Source organism: Squalius cephalus, assembly GCF_949319135.1.
Source record: "Squalius cephalus genome assembly, chromosome: 20".
In the NCBI taxonomy this organism is placed as follows: domain Eukaryota; kingdom Metazoa; phylum Chordata; class Actinopteri; order Cypriniformes; family Leuciscidae; genus Squalius; species Squalius cephalus.
This window is the reverse complement of record NC_137141.1, coordinates 12182674-12201429: the sequence shown is the minus strand read 5'-3', so window position 1 is coordinate 12201429 and position 18756 is coordinate 12182674. Positions and strand designations below refer to the sequence as shown.

General features: G+C 36.4%; 1 protein-coding gene across 6 annotated transcripts in view; it reads left to right on the top strand.

The window, feature by feature from the left end:
- ttc6 (tetratricopeptide repeat domain 6) overlaps positions 1-17711 on the top strand; it is a 42471-nt gene extending 24760 nt beyond the window's left edge. For 4 of the 6 annotated variants that reach the window (XM_079853944.1, XM_079853945.1, XM_079853947.1 and 1 more), the window contains 11 exons: positions 4142-4276; positions 4454-4630; positions 4726-4866; positions 4971-5084; positions 5256-5375; positions 5733-5806; positions 7665-7875; positions 9205-9357; positions 12948-13121; positions 13235-13460; positions 17059-17711. In XM_079853944.1, the coding sequence (XP_079710070.1) occupies positions 4142-4276; positions 4454-4630; positions 4726-4866; positions 4971-5084; positions 5256-5375; positions 5733-5806; positions 7665-7875; positions 9205-9357; positions 12948-13121; positions 13235-13460; positions 17059-17189 (1656 nt within the window). In that variant the 3' untranslated portion in view covers positions 17190-17711. Of the gene's footprint in view, positions 1-4141; positions 4277-4453; positions 4631-4725; positions 4867-4970; positions 5126-5255; positions 5376-5732; positions 5807-7664; positions 7876-9204; positions 9358-12947; positions 13122-13234; positions 13461-17058 lie in introns of those variants that run through there. The other 2 variants (XM_079853948.1, XR_013819453.1) reach the window with 2 other exon arrangements.
- The last annotated feature ends 1045 nt before the right edge of the window (positions 17712-18756 follow it).

Genomic DNA, 18756 nt, shown 5'->3' with positions numbered 1-18756 from the left:
GGCCGTTAAGTGAACTACAGCCAAAGGAGTGAACGTCATTCAATGCCCCGATATACTCATGGCGAAGTTCTTTTTCATTCTTTGCTTAGATGTAAAAAGAAGTTGAAAATGCCTTTGCAGCGAATATGCTTTTAACGAACATCCAGGCGCTGTCTACGCTGCTGAGAGTGACGTTTAGACGAATATGTAAATATGTGCTGTGCGCTTTTCTCTCAATTAAAGCAATAAGGCCGTGGTTTATAGTGAATTTAGAACAGCTAAGAGGCATTATCATGCCTAAAAGCCCCATAGTTGAAAACCACAGCTTCACAGGGCTTACTGCTTTTATAAAATGGTTAGTCCATAAAAACTTTTATTTTAATGAGGACACAGGTTTATGCTTGTAGAGTAATTTACAATGGCGTCGAACGTGGCTCAACCAATCAGAATCAAGGACCAGAACTATCTGTTTTATAAAACAAAATAAACACAACAAAAATGACAGCGGTGAGAAAACAGCAGTTAAGAAAGCATGTGATCATAGCGATGTGGTTATGTTTGCACAACCTCTGCAATTCACTGGCATCATGACTATTTTAAATGTACACTGTTATGATAGTTTGATTATGAAGTATATTTTAGACTATAGACTATATACAGTCAGGTGAAAAAGAAAGGACGCCATTTTGAATTCTGTGTTTTTATGTATCAGGACATCATAAAAAAACATCTGGTCCATGGAAGGATGAACAACAACACATAACATATTTCACCATGTCATTATTTATTTAACAAAAACTAGGCCAAAATGGAAAAGCCATGTGTGAAAAACTAAGTACACCCTTACTGCTTCTGTAGGAATTAAGAGGGTAAGTAGCATGCAGGTGCTGCTAATCAAATGTCTTTGATTAATTTATCATCAGCAAGTGTAATCACCTCTATAAAAGCAAAAGTTTTGGCAGTTTTCTGGTCTGGAGGATTCAAGTGTGTTTTAACACAATGCCAAGGAGGAAAGACATCAGCAATGATCTTAGAGAAGCAATTGTTGCTGCCATCAATCTGAGAAGGGTTATACTGCCATTTCCAAACAATTTGAAGTCCATTATTCTCCAGTAAGAAAGATTATTCACAAGTAGAAGACAATTGCCAATCTTCCCAGGAGTGGACGTCCCAGCAAATTCACCCCAAGGTCAGACTATGCAATGCAATGCAAAGTTAGGCGAAAACTAAACACAGCATATCAGCACAAACTCCTCATATCAACTGTTCATCACGCTGGCGGAGGTGTGATGATTTTTGGCTTGTTTTTCAGCCACAGGACCTGGGCACCTTGCTGTCATTGAGTCGACCATGAACTCCTCTGTATACTAAAGTATTCTAGAGTCACATGTGAGGCCATACTGTATCTCCTAAATCTAAAGCTTGGCTGAAATTGGGACATACAACAGGACAATGATCCCATGCACACCAGCAAATCTACAACAGAATTGCTGAAGAAGAAAAGAATCAAGGTGTTGCACTGGCCCAGTCAAAGTCCAGTCCTCAACCCGACTGAATAAGAGAGCTGTGCATAAACAGACGCCCACAAACATGAAAGAATTGAAGCAATCTTGTAAAGAAGAGCAAGCCAAAATTCCTCCTGAATGATGCGAGAGACTGATACGGTCATACAGAAAACGATTTCCTCAACTTATTGTGGCTAAAAGCAATTGAATCATAGGGTGTATTTAGTTTGTTTCCCATGACTTGTCCATTTTTTCTTTATTTTTGTTAAATAAATAATGACACGGTGTAATATGTAACTTGTTGTTGTTCATCTGAGGTTGTATTTACCTAACTTTAAGACATGCTAAAGACCAGGGGCCGTTTGCACCAGCTGTGTGTAAATTACAACTTAGCCTACTTTTGACGTAAATGGTCACTAAGATAAAACTTAAGCATTACTAAATATTTTTGCGTTGCACCATTAAACTTAGTTGAAGCGTAACTCTATGTATAAACTAAATATTTACGGCAGTCTCCGATCAGGAGTAACGGTTGGACTAAAATAGCAGACAGATTGAACTGCATCAATAAGCTCTTCTTTTACATGACAGACTTCAATTCTTTCGACATATATGATAATGCTGACATTTACACTCGCTTACATTTTAAGAGAGAGAACACTAGATAGATAGATTTTAGATAGATTAGATAGATTTTTTTATTAGTCCTCGAGAGGAAATTTGTTTCCACCGTAGATGCGTACATAACACAAACACACATAACATGTTCAATGACATGGTATCAACATATCATAATACCATCAAAAATAGTCAATAATTATGTGAATAGATTACTTTGTTAGCAGCTCATCAACACGAACCCGTATACAGTGCCGCTGTGCATCTGTCCCATCGGTCCGTGTTGTGCATGTCAAATAAAATCAGTCATAATCAATAAATGTTATTTCTTATGGTTTTTTTTGTATCATTACTTATTTATCCTTATTAATTTCGTTATAAATACAGTTTCTTAATGTTATTTACACATAAAAACACTCATGATTAAGTGTCGTATTTAATGGAACGTATTTTTACTGTTAGTTACGTGATGCAAAAGAAGTTAGAACGAAGGATATACTGAAATTCCCAGCATTTAAACAACTTCTGCTTACGTATTTGAAGGCTGCTATTGGATCATCGAGGGTAAAGGTCATATTATGTGACTACGCATTACTTTACGGAGAGCTTACGAAATACTAGCAACATTCTGCCTTACGAACAAATGGTACAACGGAATAAAGCACAGAGTTAGTTACAAACTAGCTAGTAGTTACTAAGCCTCTAGTGTGGACTTGACGTTCCAATTTAAGAAAGAACTTACTGGTGCAACCCTACCCAGATGATTTTTTATTATGTTCTGATATGTTAAATCATAAAATTCTAAAGGGTGTCCTTTCTTTTTCACGTGACTGTAGATCTGACTATGTGAGACTAGTTTGAAATAATCCCTTTTCTTTGTATGACACATTGACATTACAGTACAAAATATTTTGGTATGTATGTAAGTTTGCCCCCCCCCCCCCCAATAAAAAGACAAAATAAAAATTAAGTAAAAAACAAACAAAAAAAAACATTGTTTAAGCTTTCATTTCATGTGTCATAGAATGGAAGAGAGGTTCTCGGGAGCGCACATAACTATCACATCCTTTTGATTTTCCCGGAAGAGTCATTCACATAAAAGTCTACAGGCTTTCATAGACAACCTAGGAGGTCAGGGAAGGTCTCGTTATTTAAAGGAACACACCACCGTTTTTTGAAATAAGGGTTATTCACCGTCTCCCCTACATTTGGCAAATGCATTTTTGTCTCAGTGCATGCATTGGGGTGAAAAACAGGTGAAGCACTGCTACTTGGGCACAGAGAAATCAGATATCTTGGGTGCAGAGATAGCGGATTTCAGGTGTTGCGTGATATTTCTTCGCCCAAGTAGCAGTGCTTTGCCTGTGCTTCACCCCAATATAGTCCCAAGTCAATATCTGCCTAGGAAATCGCCTAGTCTTAATCTGCATTGCTATTTGTACTCGTTGTGAATACGCAGGCCACAAGAAGTAATTCGTTGTTTTTTACTCACAACATGCTATCCGGCAACAAAGGATTCCATTCATTGTGCTAAGCTAAGCTAGCGAGACTAAGACAATGTATGCACTGAGATAAAAATGCGTTTGCCCGTCTATCTAAATGTAGGGGTGTGACGGTGAATAATCCCTATTTCAAAAAACGGTGGCGTGTTCCTTTAAGTTCCATTACAAGCTGTTCACACATTGGCAATAAAAAAAGCAATTAATTCTTATATATAGCCCCTTTAAAATCTAAATCTCTGAAAGTTTTCTATTTGAACATGTTGTAAATTGTAATTTATTCCTGTGATGGCAATGCCAAGGTCATTGCTTCGATTCCATTGGAATGCATGAAATTATAAAATGTATACCATGAATGCAATGTAAGTCGCTTTGTATAAAAGCATTTGCTGAATGTGAATGCATAAATATAAATGAAAAAGTCAGTATTATCTTTCAGCGTTCTATAACTTCCATTACCTCTGATAAAGTATCTTTTTGTTTGTCTGTTAATCTATCAATGCTGCAAGTTTTCCAGGGTTTATATTCTGTCATACACAGGAAGCAGTGGACAGTTTCAGAAAGGCCCTGTCACGTATGGGTACCAATACAACTAAACTCAAAACTGCACAAGAGGCTGCGGAGGTCTGTTATCTAATCGGCGTATGCTACATGACACAAATGCTTTCGTTACAGGTAATACAATTAACAGTAAAGTCAGCATTAAACCAATTAACCCAATTTACCCTATTCACTTTCTTAATGCACGTTTCTGAGTATTATTATACGTGTATCACATCAAAAAAGGATAACAGAGAAGTAGCATTTTATCATTCTAAAGATGTGATAGTTAAAAACCTTTTTTTAATTTAGCAGTGTGAAGACTCTCTCCTCCTCCAGGCTTTGGATGCTTTTAACAGCACTTTGAGCATGAACCCAGACCATGCTGAGGCTCGCCATCAGAGAGGCCTGTGCCGCGTGCATCTACGAGACTTTACAGGTGTTCAGGACTTTAACAGAGCCCTTCAAATCAACCCCAACCTCTATCAGGTACATCTTGATTGAAGCTCAATGCTTGGTCTGTACTATTCTGTGCATCATCATATTCCAGTGTTCAGATTTAAAACATGTTTTTCTTTTTCAAGGTGCATCTAAGCCGAGCTGCCCTTTATGGGGCTGAAGGACGATATGCAAAGGCTGTACTCGACTGTAATGAAGCTATCAGGATCCAGCCCAAGTGTGTCAGAGCATACTTGTATAAAGGAGCTCTTAAATTCTATTTGAAAGTTAGTAAAAATAGCACCATTCTGAGCTTAATTATCTCTCACTTGAGGCTAATGCTCTCTGTGATATTTGAGAGAAATGTGGTGCATTTGTCTTCTTGATTTAGGCATACAAGAGTGCAGTGGAGGACCTGACAATGGCGATCCATATCGACAGCACCAGTTCATTTGCTTACTACAACCGCGCCATATGTTTTCAGGAACTGCAGGATTATGATCTGGTGACGTTGTTTCTTTTCATCCGCTTTTTCAAATCAGCAATGTATGCGGGATCATATATACAGAAACGTATACAAATGCAGGATGTCTTTTCATGACAATTGCACTTCTGCATTTGCATTTTAATGCATATTTATTTTCTTCCTCCACATTATTTCTCTTTAATCTTCCAGGCTCTCAGAGACTACAGCATTACGCTACTTTTGGACTGTAAGACTGAGCTTGAGCTCAAAGTGTTGATAAACCGTGGCATTCTATATGTGGAGCTGAATGACTATAGCAGTGCCCTTCAGGTAGGCCAGTTTTATAAAGAAAAAGGAAAAAGCAATAATTGCATCAGGCCGCTGAATCTCAATAATCTGTTCTTCTCAAGTATTACGAAAGCATAATCAGTGAATCATATGTGTGAGGTTTTTCTTATTTCTGTATTTCTTTTCAAAGCAAACATGAAATACCATTTGCAACACATTTTTATATCCATGAATAGACATGTTTTCAAATGAAAAAGGATATAAAAAAATGTAGGGCGGATCATGATTTTGTGTTATATTGACTAATAACATTATCATAGAAGCATTAGTTTTAATAATCTTATTAGTAGTATTACGTTTTTGTGTGTGAAAAATGTTTTTGTAAAAATTGTGTTGTAGGATTTTAAGGCAGCAGCACAGAACCGACCAGAGGATGTAATAATTCACCAAGCACTAGGAGTCATTCACCACAGGTGTGCATTCATTTTTTGTTATTATTGAGTGTAATTGATCATAGTCACAGTGCTAATTTCCCAAGCTTAAGTTGAGAACCATTTTCATTTAGCAGTCAGATCATAATATCTACTCCACAGCATGTCAAACTGCTATTGTTTAAAATACAAAAAAAATCAAGGCTTTAGCCCTCTGAGATACCATCATGGCAGTTCATGTGGTTTTCTTCACTGACAAAGTACAATTCATTGAATTTAGATTAGTTTTCATTCTGCTCTTTATAGTGAAATGTTGAATGCGCCACAGTAAAGAGGTGATTTATATAACATCGATCTGTATGTCGTTGTATTGTGGAAAATCTAATCTTTGAAATAAAAGATTTTAAAATGATGTTTATGTAAAGTTGCAAAAAATGGAAAAAAATGACATGCGTATTCTAAGAGAAAAATGGCCATGTAAAACTAAATTATGGCTGCTTTTGACACAAGAAGCTTGGAATATAGTAGCACATTAGCTCAAGGGAAATATTAACAATTAATTACAACTCTTTATAATAATTATAAATATTTGGATCAGTTACCTTAACTTGTTTGTAACTTGATGTAGCAGAATTAATATTCAGTCAATTAACTTGTTCGTCCAGCGAACACTTAGTATTAGTACACTTAGCGCGTTAAGGATTTCCTGTTAGAACGGTGTTGTGTTAGCAGCTCCTAAGTTAATAACTAATGATCTTCGCAACGGAAGTGAATCAATCAATCAAAATAACTTTAGCTGGACAATAACTTTATCCTAGAGCTGTTGTAAAGCCTAAACAGTCTGTTACGGTAATAAGCGCTATATAAATGAAGGTGACTTGACTATTAATCGTCTAGCAACTCAGAATGAGTTTTTTTTTCGTGGCCACAGAAAAATAACCCTTCTTACTGGGTATTGTACTACAGAGCCTGTAGCTGTGATTGTTAAATTGTTAAAGGGACTTTGTTTTGCAAGCAGGGACCACTGAATCAACACTCACGTGTATGTGCACATAAGTTTTATTGAACTAAATCAGAAACACATAACTAGTCTAAACAAACACATACATACAAATTACACATACATGGGTAAAATGGAAAAAGAAAGTGAATGAAACTGAAACGGGAATGAAGCTATGGATCCGTAAGATTCAGTTAACCACCTGAACAGAACCATCAGCACCTAGGTAATATACTAAACCTCTGTTTAGTTAGTTAAATGTGCTTGCGATGCCTTAGCCATTGAACGAGCATCCGGATGCAGTCTCTGTTCCAGTTATCGTGCAGATCTGCTTTTAAATGGTGAATTCAGAGCATATCTATTATTTTTATTGATCAACACTCAAAAGTTGCTGTGCTTCCAGAATGCATTTAGACCTACTTCTATCAGATTCACAGCCTATGACAGACAGGACATCTCATCTCTGTTCAGGGACTATAAAATGTAAAATATCTTACTTAGTAGCTCATTGACAAGACAAAACATTGCTCTCTGAAAGATTCTGTCATTTCTTTAAAAAAAAAAAGTTTTCAGATCCATAGGAGCCGACATTTGCTCATTTTCATTGACTGAAAAGAGCACTCTCTAATAAATGGCTCTTCACAAGATCAATACAGAAAAGCGGCAATTGCAGGGTGGGATTTTTTTATCTTTTAAGCTGTGACTTCTGGGTGAATTCAATGCTTAAAACGGGAATGGTGCACAGCTTGTTTGAAAAGGTATGAAAGTCTTTCAAGCTATTAGAGAGGCATTTTTTACAGACTGTTCAAGGCAAAGTTCATAATTAAACAGACAACTAATATCCATGTGCAAACAGAATTAGGACACATCATTAATCTGCTTCCTTTCTCTGTTTTCAAGGCTTGGCCAGTTACAAGAAGCTGTGGATGCTTACAGCGAAGCTATAAGACTTGATCCCTTCTTGCAGGATTCTCATGTGGGCAGAGGCAAAGTTTTCATGGATTATGGGGACAATAACAGCAGTAAAAAAGCCCAGAGGGACTTCCTCTCAGCCCTGCATCTCAATCCACTCTGCCTGAGTGCCCGCATTTGCCTGGCATACAACTTGCAGGTAGTATAAAAATAATTGCCTGGCTTCTTTTTATTTCTCACAGGTTGATCTTTCATAGCTTAACTGACTTAGAGATGTTCCCAACTGTTTCATTTAAGTAGCTAGTTTTATTCATGCTTCACCTAAAATTCCTTAGGAGAAATAAAAAACCGAAAATGAATGTGGATAGCATAGCTCTGATAATTTGGTCTTGGGAGAATCTGAGATCACTGAATTTTGACTGCAGACTTTTATATCCTGGCAAATTTGAGAACAGTTGTGGTCTCTTCTGAATCTTTAGAGAAGACACATACAAGATTACTGTTTTTCCCATCTGGAGAAACATCTTAGTAGCAGGAGATTTAAGCAGTCTCCTTTTAACCTCATTGATGTCTTTGTGACACGACTGAGATAGTAGAGAGATTTTATTTGTGATTCATGTATGGGCAACATAAAATGTTTGCATGGTACTGCTAATGCATTATAAATGGCATACTGTATGTTGCAGTTGAATTTATTTGTGTGCAAAGATCAAGCATTAATATTTGTATCTTCTCAGATGCAAATTACATTATGCTGGATGACATGGGCAGGTCATTATATTTCTGAAACTGAAATCTTGTTTTGTTCTGTCTGTTGCCTATTGTGATTTCATGTCTAAATAATTTTATTATAAAATGTTGGCTTATGGCTTGTAATACACATAATTTCAGCTGGCAACCACCGGGTCAAAAATATGCCTATTATGAAAAGAATGCTGAATCACAAGAAAGTAATCATAACTGAGAATAAATTATTGACAAGTTATTTTAAAATTGATCAGTTACAGAACTATTAAAATATTTTGCACAATCATTCCATGGTCTACTTCAAAGCTTGAAATCTAAATAACAAACAATTTTATATTATAAACATCTTCTTAAGCATCTATGCTTAATAAATCCTATCTGTAACCTTGGAAATCTTAATCTCTACAAGTCTCCCGAGGCATGGCTTCTCCTCTATTAAATCTTACACAAAAGAAGACCTTTGTTTGACTCATCTGGCATGTTTGGCATCTTTAATCTGTATGCACCGTCTCTGACTTTGTTGTTCAATTCTCATTTAAAAATCAAACCGTTTTCTATTAAATGTGGAAGTACTAATGCCCAGAGACAAACCACAGAAGATTAGGTTAACAGTAGGATATAAAGAAGGATATATCTGATTCCTATTGGTATTCATCCTGGTCCTCATTATCTGTGTCTCTTCTCTGTGCGTCTGAGAGAAAGGTATCTTCCAGACAGCCTGTTGCCTCTCGAGTCTATTGATTTCCACTAAGCAATGTCAATATCTTGTCCTCTGTGGCAGGTTTTGGGATTCTTCCAGAGAGCCTGGAATCAGTTCACTGTGGCTGTAGAGGTAAACCCTAAAAACTGGGCTGCGTATGAAGGCAGAGCTGTCACCAGTCTACAGATGGACAACATGTTTGCAGCCCTACAGGATATAAACTGTGCTATAAAGGTTGTTTTGGAGAATGATTTCATCCTGTATGTTTTTGTTTTTGTTTTTTTGCTCTGTTATAGTGTATGTATGTATATATATATATATATATATGTATATATATGTGTATATATATATATGTATATATATATACGTGTATATATGTATATATATATATGTATATATGTGTGTATATATATACAGTACCAGTCAAAAGTTTGGAAACATTACTATTTTTAATGTTTTTGAAAGAAGTCTCTTATGCTCATCAAGCCTGCAGTTAAAAAAAACCAAAACAAAAAAAAAACAGTAATATTATGAAATATTATTACAATTTAAAATAATGGTTCTCTTTTTTAATATACTTTAAAATGTAATTTATGTTTGTGATGCAAAGCTGAATTTTCATCAGCAAGTACTCCAGTCTTTGGTGTCTTATGATCCTTCAGAAATCATTCTAATATGCTGATTTATGATCAATGTTGGAAACAGTTGTGCTGCTTAATATTTTTTTTATAACCTGAGATACTTTTTTCAGGATTATTTGATGAATAAAAAGTTAAAAAGAACTGTATTTATTTAGAATAGAAATCTTTTGTAACAATATACACTACCGTTCAAAAGTTTGGGAACAATAACTTTTTTTTTTTTAAAGAAATTAGTACTTTAATTCAACAAGGATGCGTTAAATTGATAAAAGGTGATGGTAACGATTTATATTGTTAGAAATGTTTTTATTTTGAATAAATGCTGTTTTTATGAATAAATGCTGTTAACGTTTTACTCATCAATGAATCCTGAAAAAAGTATTCCAAAAAAATATATTAAACAGCACAACTGTTTCCATCATTGATAATAACTGAGTATCAAATCATCATATTAGAATGATTTCTGAAGGATCATAAGACACCAAAGACTGGAGTACTTGCTGATGAAAATTCAGCTTTGCATCACAAAAATAAATTACATTTTAAAATATATTAAAAAAGAGAACCATTATTTTAAATTGTAATAATATTTCATAATATTACTGTTTTTTTTTTGTTTGTTTTTTTAACTGCAGGCTTGATGAGCATAAGAGACTTCTTTCAAAAACATTAAAAATAGTAATGTTTCCAAACTTTTGACTGGTACTGTATATATATATATATATATATATATATATATATATATATATATATATATATACACACTTACCTAAAGGATTATTAGGAACACCATACTAATACTGTGTTTGACCCCCTTTCGCCTTCAGAACTGCCTTAATTCTACGTGGCATTGATTCAACAAGGTGCTGAAAGCATTCTTTAGAAATGTTGGCCCATATTGATAGGATAGCATCTTGCAGTTGATGGAGATTTGTGGGATGCACATCCAGGGCACGAAGCTCCCGTTCCACCACATCCCAAAGATGCTCTATTGGGTTGAGATCTGGTGACTGTGGGGGCCATTTTAGTACAGTGAACTCATTGTCATGTTCAAGAAACCAATTTGAAATGATTCGAGCTTTGTGACATGGTGCATTATCCTGCTGGAAGTAGCCATCAGAGGATGGTACATGGTGGTCATAAAGGGATGGACATGGTCAGAAACAATGCTCAGGTAGGCCGTGGCATTTAAACGATGCCCAATTGGCACTAAGGGGCCTAAAGTGTGCCAAGAAAACATCCCCCACACCATTACACCACCACCACCAGCCTGCACAGTGGTAACAAGGCATGATGGATCCATGTTCTCATTCTGTTTACGCCAAATTCTGACTCTACCAAACAGAAATCGAGACTCATCAGACCAGGCAACATTTTTCCAGTCTTCAACTGTCCAATTTTGGTGAGCTCGTGCAAATTTTAGCCTCTTTTTCCTATTTGTAGTGGAGATGAGTGGTACCCGGTGGGGTCTTCTGCTGTTGTAGCCCATCCGCCTCAAGGTTGTGCGTGTTGTGGCTTCACAAATGCTTTGCTGCATACCTCGGTTGTAACGAGTGGTTATTTCAGTCAAAGTTGCTCTTCTATCAGCTTGAATCAGTCGGCCCATTCTCCTCTGACCTCTAGCATCAACAAGGCATTTTCGCCCACAGGACTGCCGCATACTGGATGTTTTTCCCTTTTCACACCATTCTTTGTAAACCCTAGAAATAGTTGTGCGTGAAAATCCCAGTAACTGAGCAGATTGTGAAATACTCAGACCGGCCCGTCTGGCACCAACAACCATGCCACGCTCAAAATTGCTTAAATCAGCTTTCTTTCCCATTCTGACATTCAGTTTGGAGTTCAGGAGATTGTCTTGACCAGGACCACACCCCTAAATGCATTGAAGCAACTGCCATGTGATTGGTTGATTAGATAATTGCATTAATGAGAAATTGAACAGGTGTTCCTAATAATCCTTTAGGTGAGCGTATATATATATATATATATATATATATATATATATATATATATATATATATATATATTCAGCAAGGATGCAAAAAGTGACAGAAAAGACATACATTATATAATGTTTATAATGTTACAAATTATGTCTATGTCAAATAAATGCTCATTTTAAGTTTCTATTCATCAAAGAATCCTGAAAAAAACGTATCATGGTTTCCACAAAAATATGGAGCAACATTGATAATAATAAGGAATGTTTCTTGAGCAGCAAATCAAATGATTTCTAACGTATCGTGTGACACTGAAGACTGGAGAAATGATGCTGAAAATTCAGCTTTGCTGTCACAGGAATAAATTACATTTTTGAAATGTAAATTCACAATATTGCTGTTTTTACTGTATTTTTTATCAAATAGTTGGTGAGCATAAGACTTCTTTCAAAAACAGTCACAAATCTTATCAACCTTAAACGTTTTGAATGGTATATATAAATGTCTTAGGCACATTCGTATTTACACCCCCCAAATAAATGGTTTCAAGTCAGTTATTTATATCTTTTGCTGTAGTGTGTCGGTAGGAAATATCAGTTTACATTTCCAAATATTCCTTTTTGCCATTAATTGTAATAATCCAGAGATATTTTTGTATGTACAAGGAGCCTGACTCCAGCCGGTGCTCCACAGGGAGATCTGATCTAACTATCATCGCGTCCATCTGGGATTACATTAAGAAACTGAGACAGCTAAATCCAGAAGAACTGCAACAACGTTTTTAAGACACTTGAAGAAACCTTCCTGCAAAGCTCCCCAAAAAACTATGTGCAAGTGTACCGAGGACAAAGGCTGTTTCAGACACAAAGGGTGGTCACACCAAATATTGATTTGATTTAGTTAACAGAATTTTTTACAAAAGTGCCTAAACTTCTCACTGTACTGTAGCTTTGCAGGAAGGTTTCTTCAAGGTTCTTGAAGACGTTGCCCCAGATCTTTTGGATTTAGTCTGTCTCAGTTTTTTCACAGACGGACTCGATGATGGTGATATAAATAAAGATATAAATAACTGGCTTAAAACCTTTATTTTGGTGAAAATACTAATGTGCCTAAGACTTTTGCAAAAATACTGTATATTTATTTATTTATTTTTTACAAAAATGTCTTGGCCATTTTTTTTTCATTCAATGAAAATTAATTTGTAATTTTTTTCTTTAATTCCTCTTTTCTTTGACCTTTTTAGTGTAACCCTCTCGCAGAACAGCTCTTCACAAACCGAGGTCTGATCCAGCAGTTCATGGGGAATAAATCTAATGCCATGAAGGACTACCAGACCGCCATCAGCCTCAACCCGGGATATGCCCTTGCTTACTTCAACGCTGCCAACCTCTTCTTTTACAATGGACAGTTTGGGCAGGTAAAACCCGAGGCAGTTCACTACTGACACACTTTTCTCTTGAGACTCTCTAGGCGAGAGCCACTGAGATATTTAGTGAGACTGTTTTTTTTTTTCCTTTTTCTGGAACACAGGCATGTGAGTTCTACAGCCGAGCTTTTGAGCTGGATCCCTCAGATGAGTCTGTCATCCTGAACCGAGCCATCACTCACGCTCTGTTGCGGAAGGTCACAGAATCCCTGCAGGATTTCAATGAGGCTCTCTGCCTTAACCCGCAATCTGCACATGCCTACTTTAACAGAGCCAACCTATACTGCTCTCTCAGACAGTTCCAATCAGCCGAGAGGGACCTTACACAAGGTGAGCTGTAGGAGGTTGAGTTCCCTGCCACTTTCTACCATATTCTAGACACTCATTCATCATTATGTCCCCTCAAGTCGACTTAATACCCTGATATACTTCAAGCGAAATTGAAGATGAACTGGTGTGACATAGTTTTGAACAAAATCAGGGCAAAACTAATTTTGTCTGAAGTTTGTTTAGTTAGAAAAAGCTTGCCAAAGTGAACTTTCAGAAAACTTTAGGCTGGTAAACACCTTCAAACTACCAATGGTTCATGGCGATTGCGTAATAGGTGGGTGTGGCTCGGTGGCTCCACCTTCTTTGACATGGAAACCTTGTCCGGTTCATTTCTTCGGTTCAGTCCATCAAGGTCAAATACAAGTAAAAACACGAACACACTGGAGAGCCGCTTTTATAGTACAAATTGAAGTAATTCAAACTGAAAGTGACACTGACACTTTTTTCATGTTTTATACTGTAAAGCTGCTTGCTTCAAAGCAATCTATTATATAAATTAACGTGACTTAAATTAAGTGCTCAATTGCAGAGCTTGTGCAGACATATCCACGTGGTTATGGTCATATTCTTTCTTAATTGCTGTCATTTTTGTTGTGTGTGGGTTTTTTTTTTTGTTGTTTTTTTTGAGAGGAAAGCATGCAGCACATATTTACATATTCATTTAAACGCCGCTGTCAGCAGCGTGGGCGATGTCAGGATGTTTGATAACAGTATACTGCTGCTCAGGTATTCCAAACTTCTTTTTACCCCAAAGCGAAGAATGAAAAAGAACTTTGGTGTAAGTATATCAGGGCCTTTATAGTGTCAGTCAAAGACTTTGTGCACCAAAAACTAGTTTCTCATTAACTCATTAGTGCATTTTTGTCTAATAGTATGAAACAGACATTGCTTGTTCATTAATATTAATTGCAGAGACAAAAACCTATCCAACTTTTTAATCATATTCTTGTAATAATTGTATTTCAAGCTGACTTGGAAATGCTAACCTTATACCAACTAATTTGCTACTATGCAGATATCATTGATTCTCTGAGCTGGGAGTTTCTCATCACCCCTACAAATACTGAAGGTCACATTAATCTTGTAGCTTGTCAAGAGAGAGCAGGTCCAAAGGCTGAACTACAGCATATACTGTATTGTGTTTCTTGATTTCATGGACGTATATACAGAAGTGGCCAAAAGTGATGTCCGGAGGGGATATTTGCAAATTATTTGCTTTTAATGACACTTCAGGTTCTAATAAGCAATTAAAATATGAAGAGTTTGTTATTGGGGAAAAATAATACACTTCACTTGGTTAAAAGGATTAGTTCACCCCAAAATTTAATTTCTGTAATTTCTGGTCACCCTCATGTTGTTTTACGTGTGTGTGTGTGTGTGTGTGTTTGTGTCTGTGAGAGAGAGAGAGAGTGTGAACTACCATTAAAAAGTTTGTGGATGCTTCTGAACGCAAAGCAACGTAGTAAAATTCGAATAGTATTTTATTTTTTGAATAATAATTTGAATATTCGTGCACACCCCTGCTGACACTCTGCTCTGGTGCATCAACTCAAGCACTCCGTGGTAATCACAGGTAAACTACCTGACCAGTCAGGTGTTTGTCATGAGAAGTATATGCCACAAAAGAGCTATGGTTTACAGACAGTTATAAGAGTTGATGTTACAAATACATCTTTTGAATATACTTTGTAAACTCATTGTCCCTTTAGCTTAGAGAGATTTATTTTCCCTATTCAATAAGTTTTCTCAATTGTTTTGTTTATTGGTCTAATTCTGGTCTCTCTTTCTAATAAACCTTGCATTGGGTTAGCCACTCAATTAATTATCTTGTGCTTCATTCCCACCCTTCTGTTGCATTGATAAGGAGTTATCACAAACTAAGACTGTTTAGTTGTGCTATCTTACAATCAATATAGTAAGTGTAAGGTGTCGCCGATATAACGGTTAAACTTGAAGTGGCGATGAGGTCCTAAAATGTATGGAAGGGGTCTTAAAGGTATTACATTTAATTCAATGATTCCTGTTGTAAGGATGGTCCACTGAAGGCAAGTTTGTAGAGACCCCAAGTGCAGTTTATTTACAGAGCGTGATCAAACATAAAACAAAAGGCATGATGTGGCATGAACTCAAAACAAACGTGGACATGATGCTTACCAACAGTGTGAACAGTAAACAATACTTGACAAAGACACATGGGAAACATGAGGGTTTAAATACACAAGGATTAATGACTAGACAAGAGACATCTGTGAACAATGAACCAATGACAACACAGAACACGTGGATGAATCACGACTGACATTAAACTTGAAACAAAACCAAATCGTGACACCTGTATATACCCTGTTATTCTTATTTAATGCTTCCTTGCTGAATGAAAGTTTTAATTTCTTTTGAAAATTTTTTTACTGACCCCAAACTTTTAAATGGTAATGCATATGTTGTTTTCAGTGCTTATCATTTTTGTTATCAGTGCTTATCAATGATAGTGCTTATCATTATCAGTAATCATTCAGTGCTTATTATTTTTATCATCTACTATTATCAGTCATTGTGGTATAATTTCAGTTGCAACCACCCATATACGGCACACAAAAACAAAGCAAACAGTGGTTGGTCAGTCAAACCAGGCAGTTCTTGGTCTAAACCAGCTGACTTTTAACTGAAAGTCCAAACACTGACTACAGTGAGTGAGTGAGTGAGTGAGCGAGCGAGCGTGTCTGAGTCTGTGTGTGTGTGTGTGTGTGTGTGAGGCAGATGGATGCCATCAGTGCACACCTTCACACACGAGAGGACCAGAGCAGGATGGGTGTGAACACATGGCTGCCTCAGAAAAAAACCCCGAAAAAAACAATGAAAACAAATGCAGCAGCCATGTCCCTTTACTTCTGTATAACAAGAGACAGGTGGTTACTATGGTTACAGTGTAAACTAATTATAGATTTCCTCTTGGCAAGCTGCATATTTATGTAGTCGAACGCAAGGATGTGCAAGCATTTCTGATGAAAAACCAGAGGTTCTTAGAGTCCATTCCTAATTCCCTCTGTCTGCGGCTGAAACAGGTGGGATATTAGGAAACAGATGGCCCTCGGTATCTAATGAGTGTGTTCTCTGTGAATGGAGTAATCACTTGCTATTTCAGCATGCTGTTTCAAACAGTATAATTTAGTTAGCTGTAAATAGACACATTGAACACTTATCCTGTAAGCCCTAAAAATGAGTTTTTATATATTATCTCACTCGAATCAAGGCCATTGAAGCAAAATAACATCTGTAAAGGTACCAGCCGAGTAATGGTAATTTATGCTAATGGAGATGGCAAATTGCTCGCAAATTGTCCTTCTTGTGTGAACTAAAAAGTTTCGCTCTCTTTTGCCTGATGTTTCAGTCTCGAATAAACACTGTGTGTTGTGCGGTAGCCTAATATTAATGTCAGTCTCTGCGTGAGAAGAATAAAGCAGAGAGACTGAACAAAGATGTTGTGGTGAAGACAACACAAATGATGGTACACCTCTGTGTAAACAGGAGACAGGTTGATAAAAGCTGAGAGTGTTATTTTGCTCTAACACATCTCTCTCTCTGTGTGTGTTTCTTGAAGCTCTAGTGCTGCAGCCTGGAGATGCTCTTCTCTATAAGCTTCGGGCTGATGTCCGGGGTCGTCTGGGGTGGACGGAGCAGGCGCTCGAGGACTACAGGATTGCAGTGGAACTTCAGAACTCGGAGTCGTAAATTTGTACGTTTATGAGCTAATGCAACACATTTTTGTCTTAACTTAATTTCATTGCATGCAATCAGTTTACATTTTTAAAATAAGAGTTTGTAAAACTACATTAAAAAAAATACTGGCCATAACTGAAGGTGTGGAAATCCATCATCCAGCCATGTATTATAATACTCCAGTACTCCAGAGAAAAATCAATAGTAAATATTTTATAAAAAGCCAAAATAATAGTCATGTTTTTAATAATTTTTGTATTACATTCATTTTAATACTTTATTTCATTACATTAAAACTATTACTCTCTTTAATTAATATTTCAAATTAATTTTTTTGAGTGAATAAGACATTTACATTTATTGCTGCAGCTATTAGAACTTTAACCTCAGTTTTATGCAGAAACTTGTTATAATTATTAGATGCACAAAAGTTTGTGGTCGGTAAGATTTTTTTATGTTTCTAAAAAACGTTTCTTAAGCTGACTAAGGTTGCATTTATTTGATTAAAAATAAAGTAAAAATGGTAATATAGTGAAATATTGTTGTTGTTGTTTTTTTTAAAATCATTACTCCAGTCTTCAGTGTCACATGATCCTTCAGAAATCATTCTGATATGCTGATTTGGTGTACAAATATTAATTACTTTTTCTTTTTTATTAATTAAAAGTATTCATTTATTTTTAAAAAAATCTTTTGAATGGTATAATTTCCTGATGGCATAAAGATAGTATTGTTGTTAGATGTACAATCATGGTCAAAAATATTAACACCCTTGGTAAATATGAACAAAGAAAATCTCTTTATGAAATAAATGTTTTCTCCAAAACACTCCTTTTGCCAAGATAACAGCTCTGAGTTTTCTCCTATAATGCCTGATGAGTTTGGAGAACACCTGACAGGAGATCAGAGACCATTCCTCCATACAGAATCTCTCCAGATCCTTCAGATTCCCAGATCCATGTTGGCGGTGCTTCTCTTCAGTTCACTCGACTGGTTTTCTAAAGGTTTCAGTTCAGGGGACTGGGACGGCCTTTACAGAAGCTTCATTTTGACACAATTTTGTGTTGATTTTGATGTTTGTTTTGGATCATTGTCCTGATGGAAGATCCAACCACAACCCATTATAAGATTTCTAGCAGAGGCCGTCAGGTTGATTTTTTTATTTGTTGGTATTTGCTAGAATCTTTCAGACCATGTATCTGAACAAGATGTCCAGGACCTCCAGCAAAAAAATATGCCCACAACATTAAAGATCCAGCAGTGTATTTAACCATAGGCATCGGGTACTCTTCATCCCTGTTGCACCAAACTCATCTGATGGGTTTACTGCCAAAAGATCTTTTTTTGTTTCATCTGACCATAGAATCCGGTCCTTTTTGAAGTTCCAGTCGTGTCTGACTACTAAATATGCTGGAGTTTATTTTTGGATGAGCGAGGAGGATTTTTCCTGAAACCCTCCAAACATTTTGAGGTGATGTAGGGGTTGTTTGATTTTTTTTTTTCTGACCCCAAGACTCAACTAATCTCTGCAATTCTCCATCTGTGATCCTTGGAGAGTCTTTGGCCACTCAAACTCTCT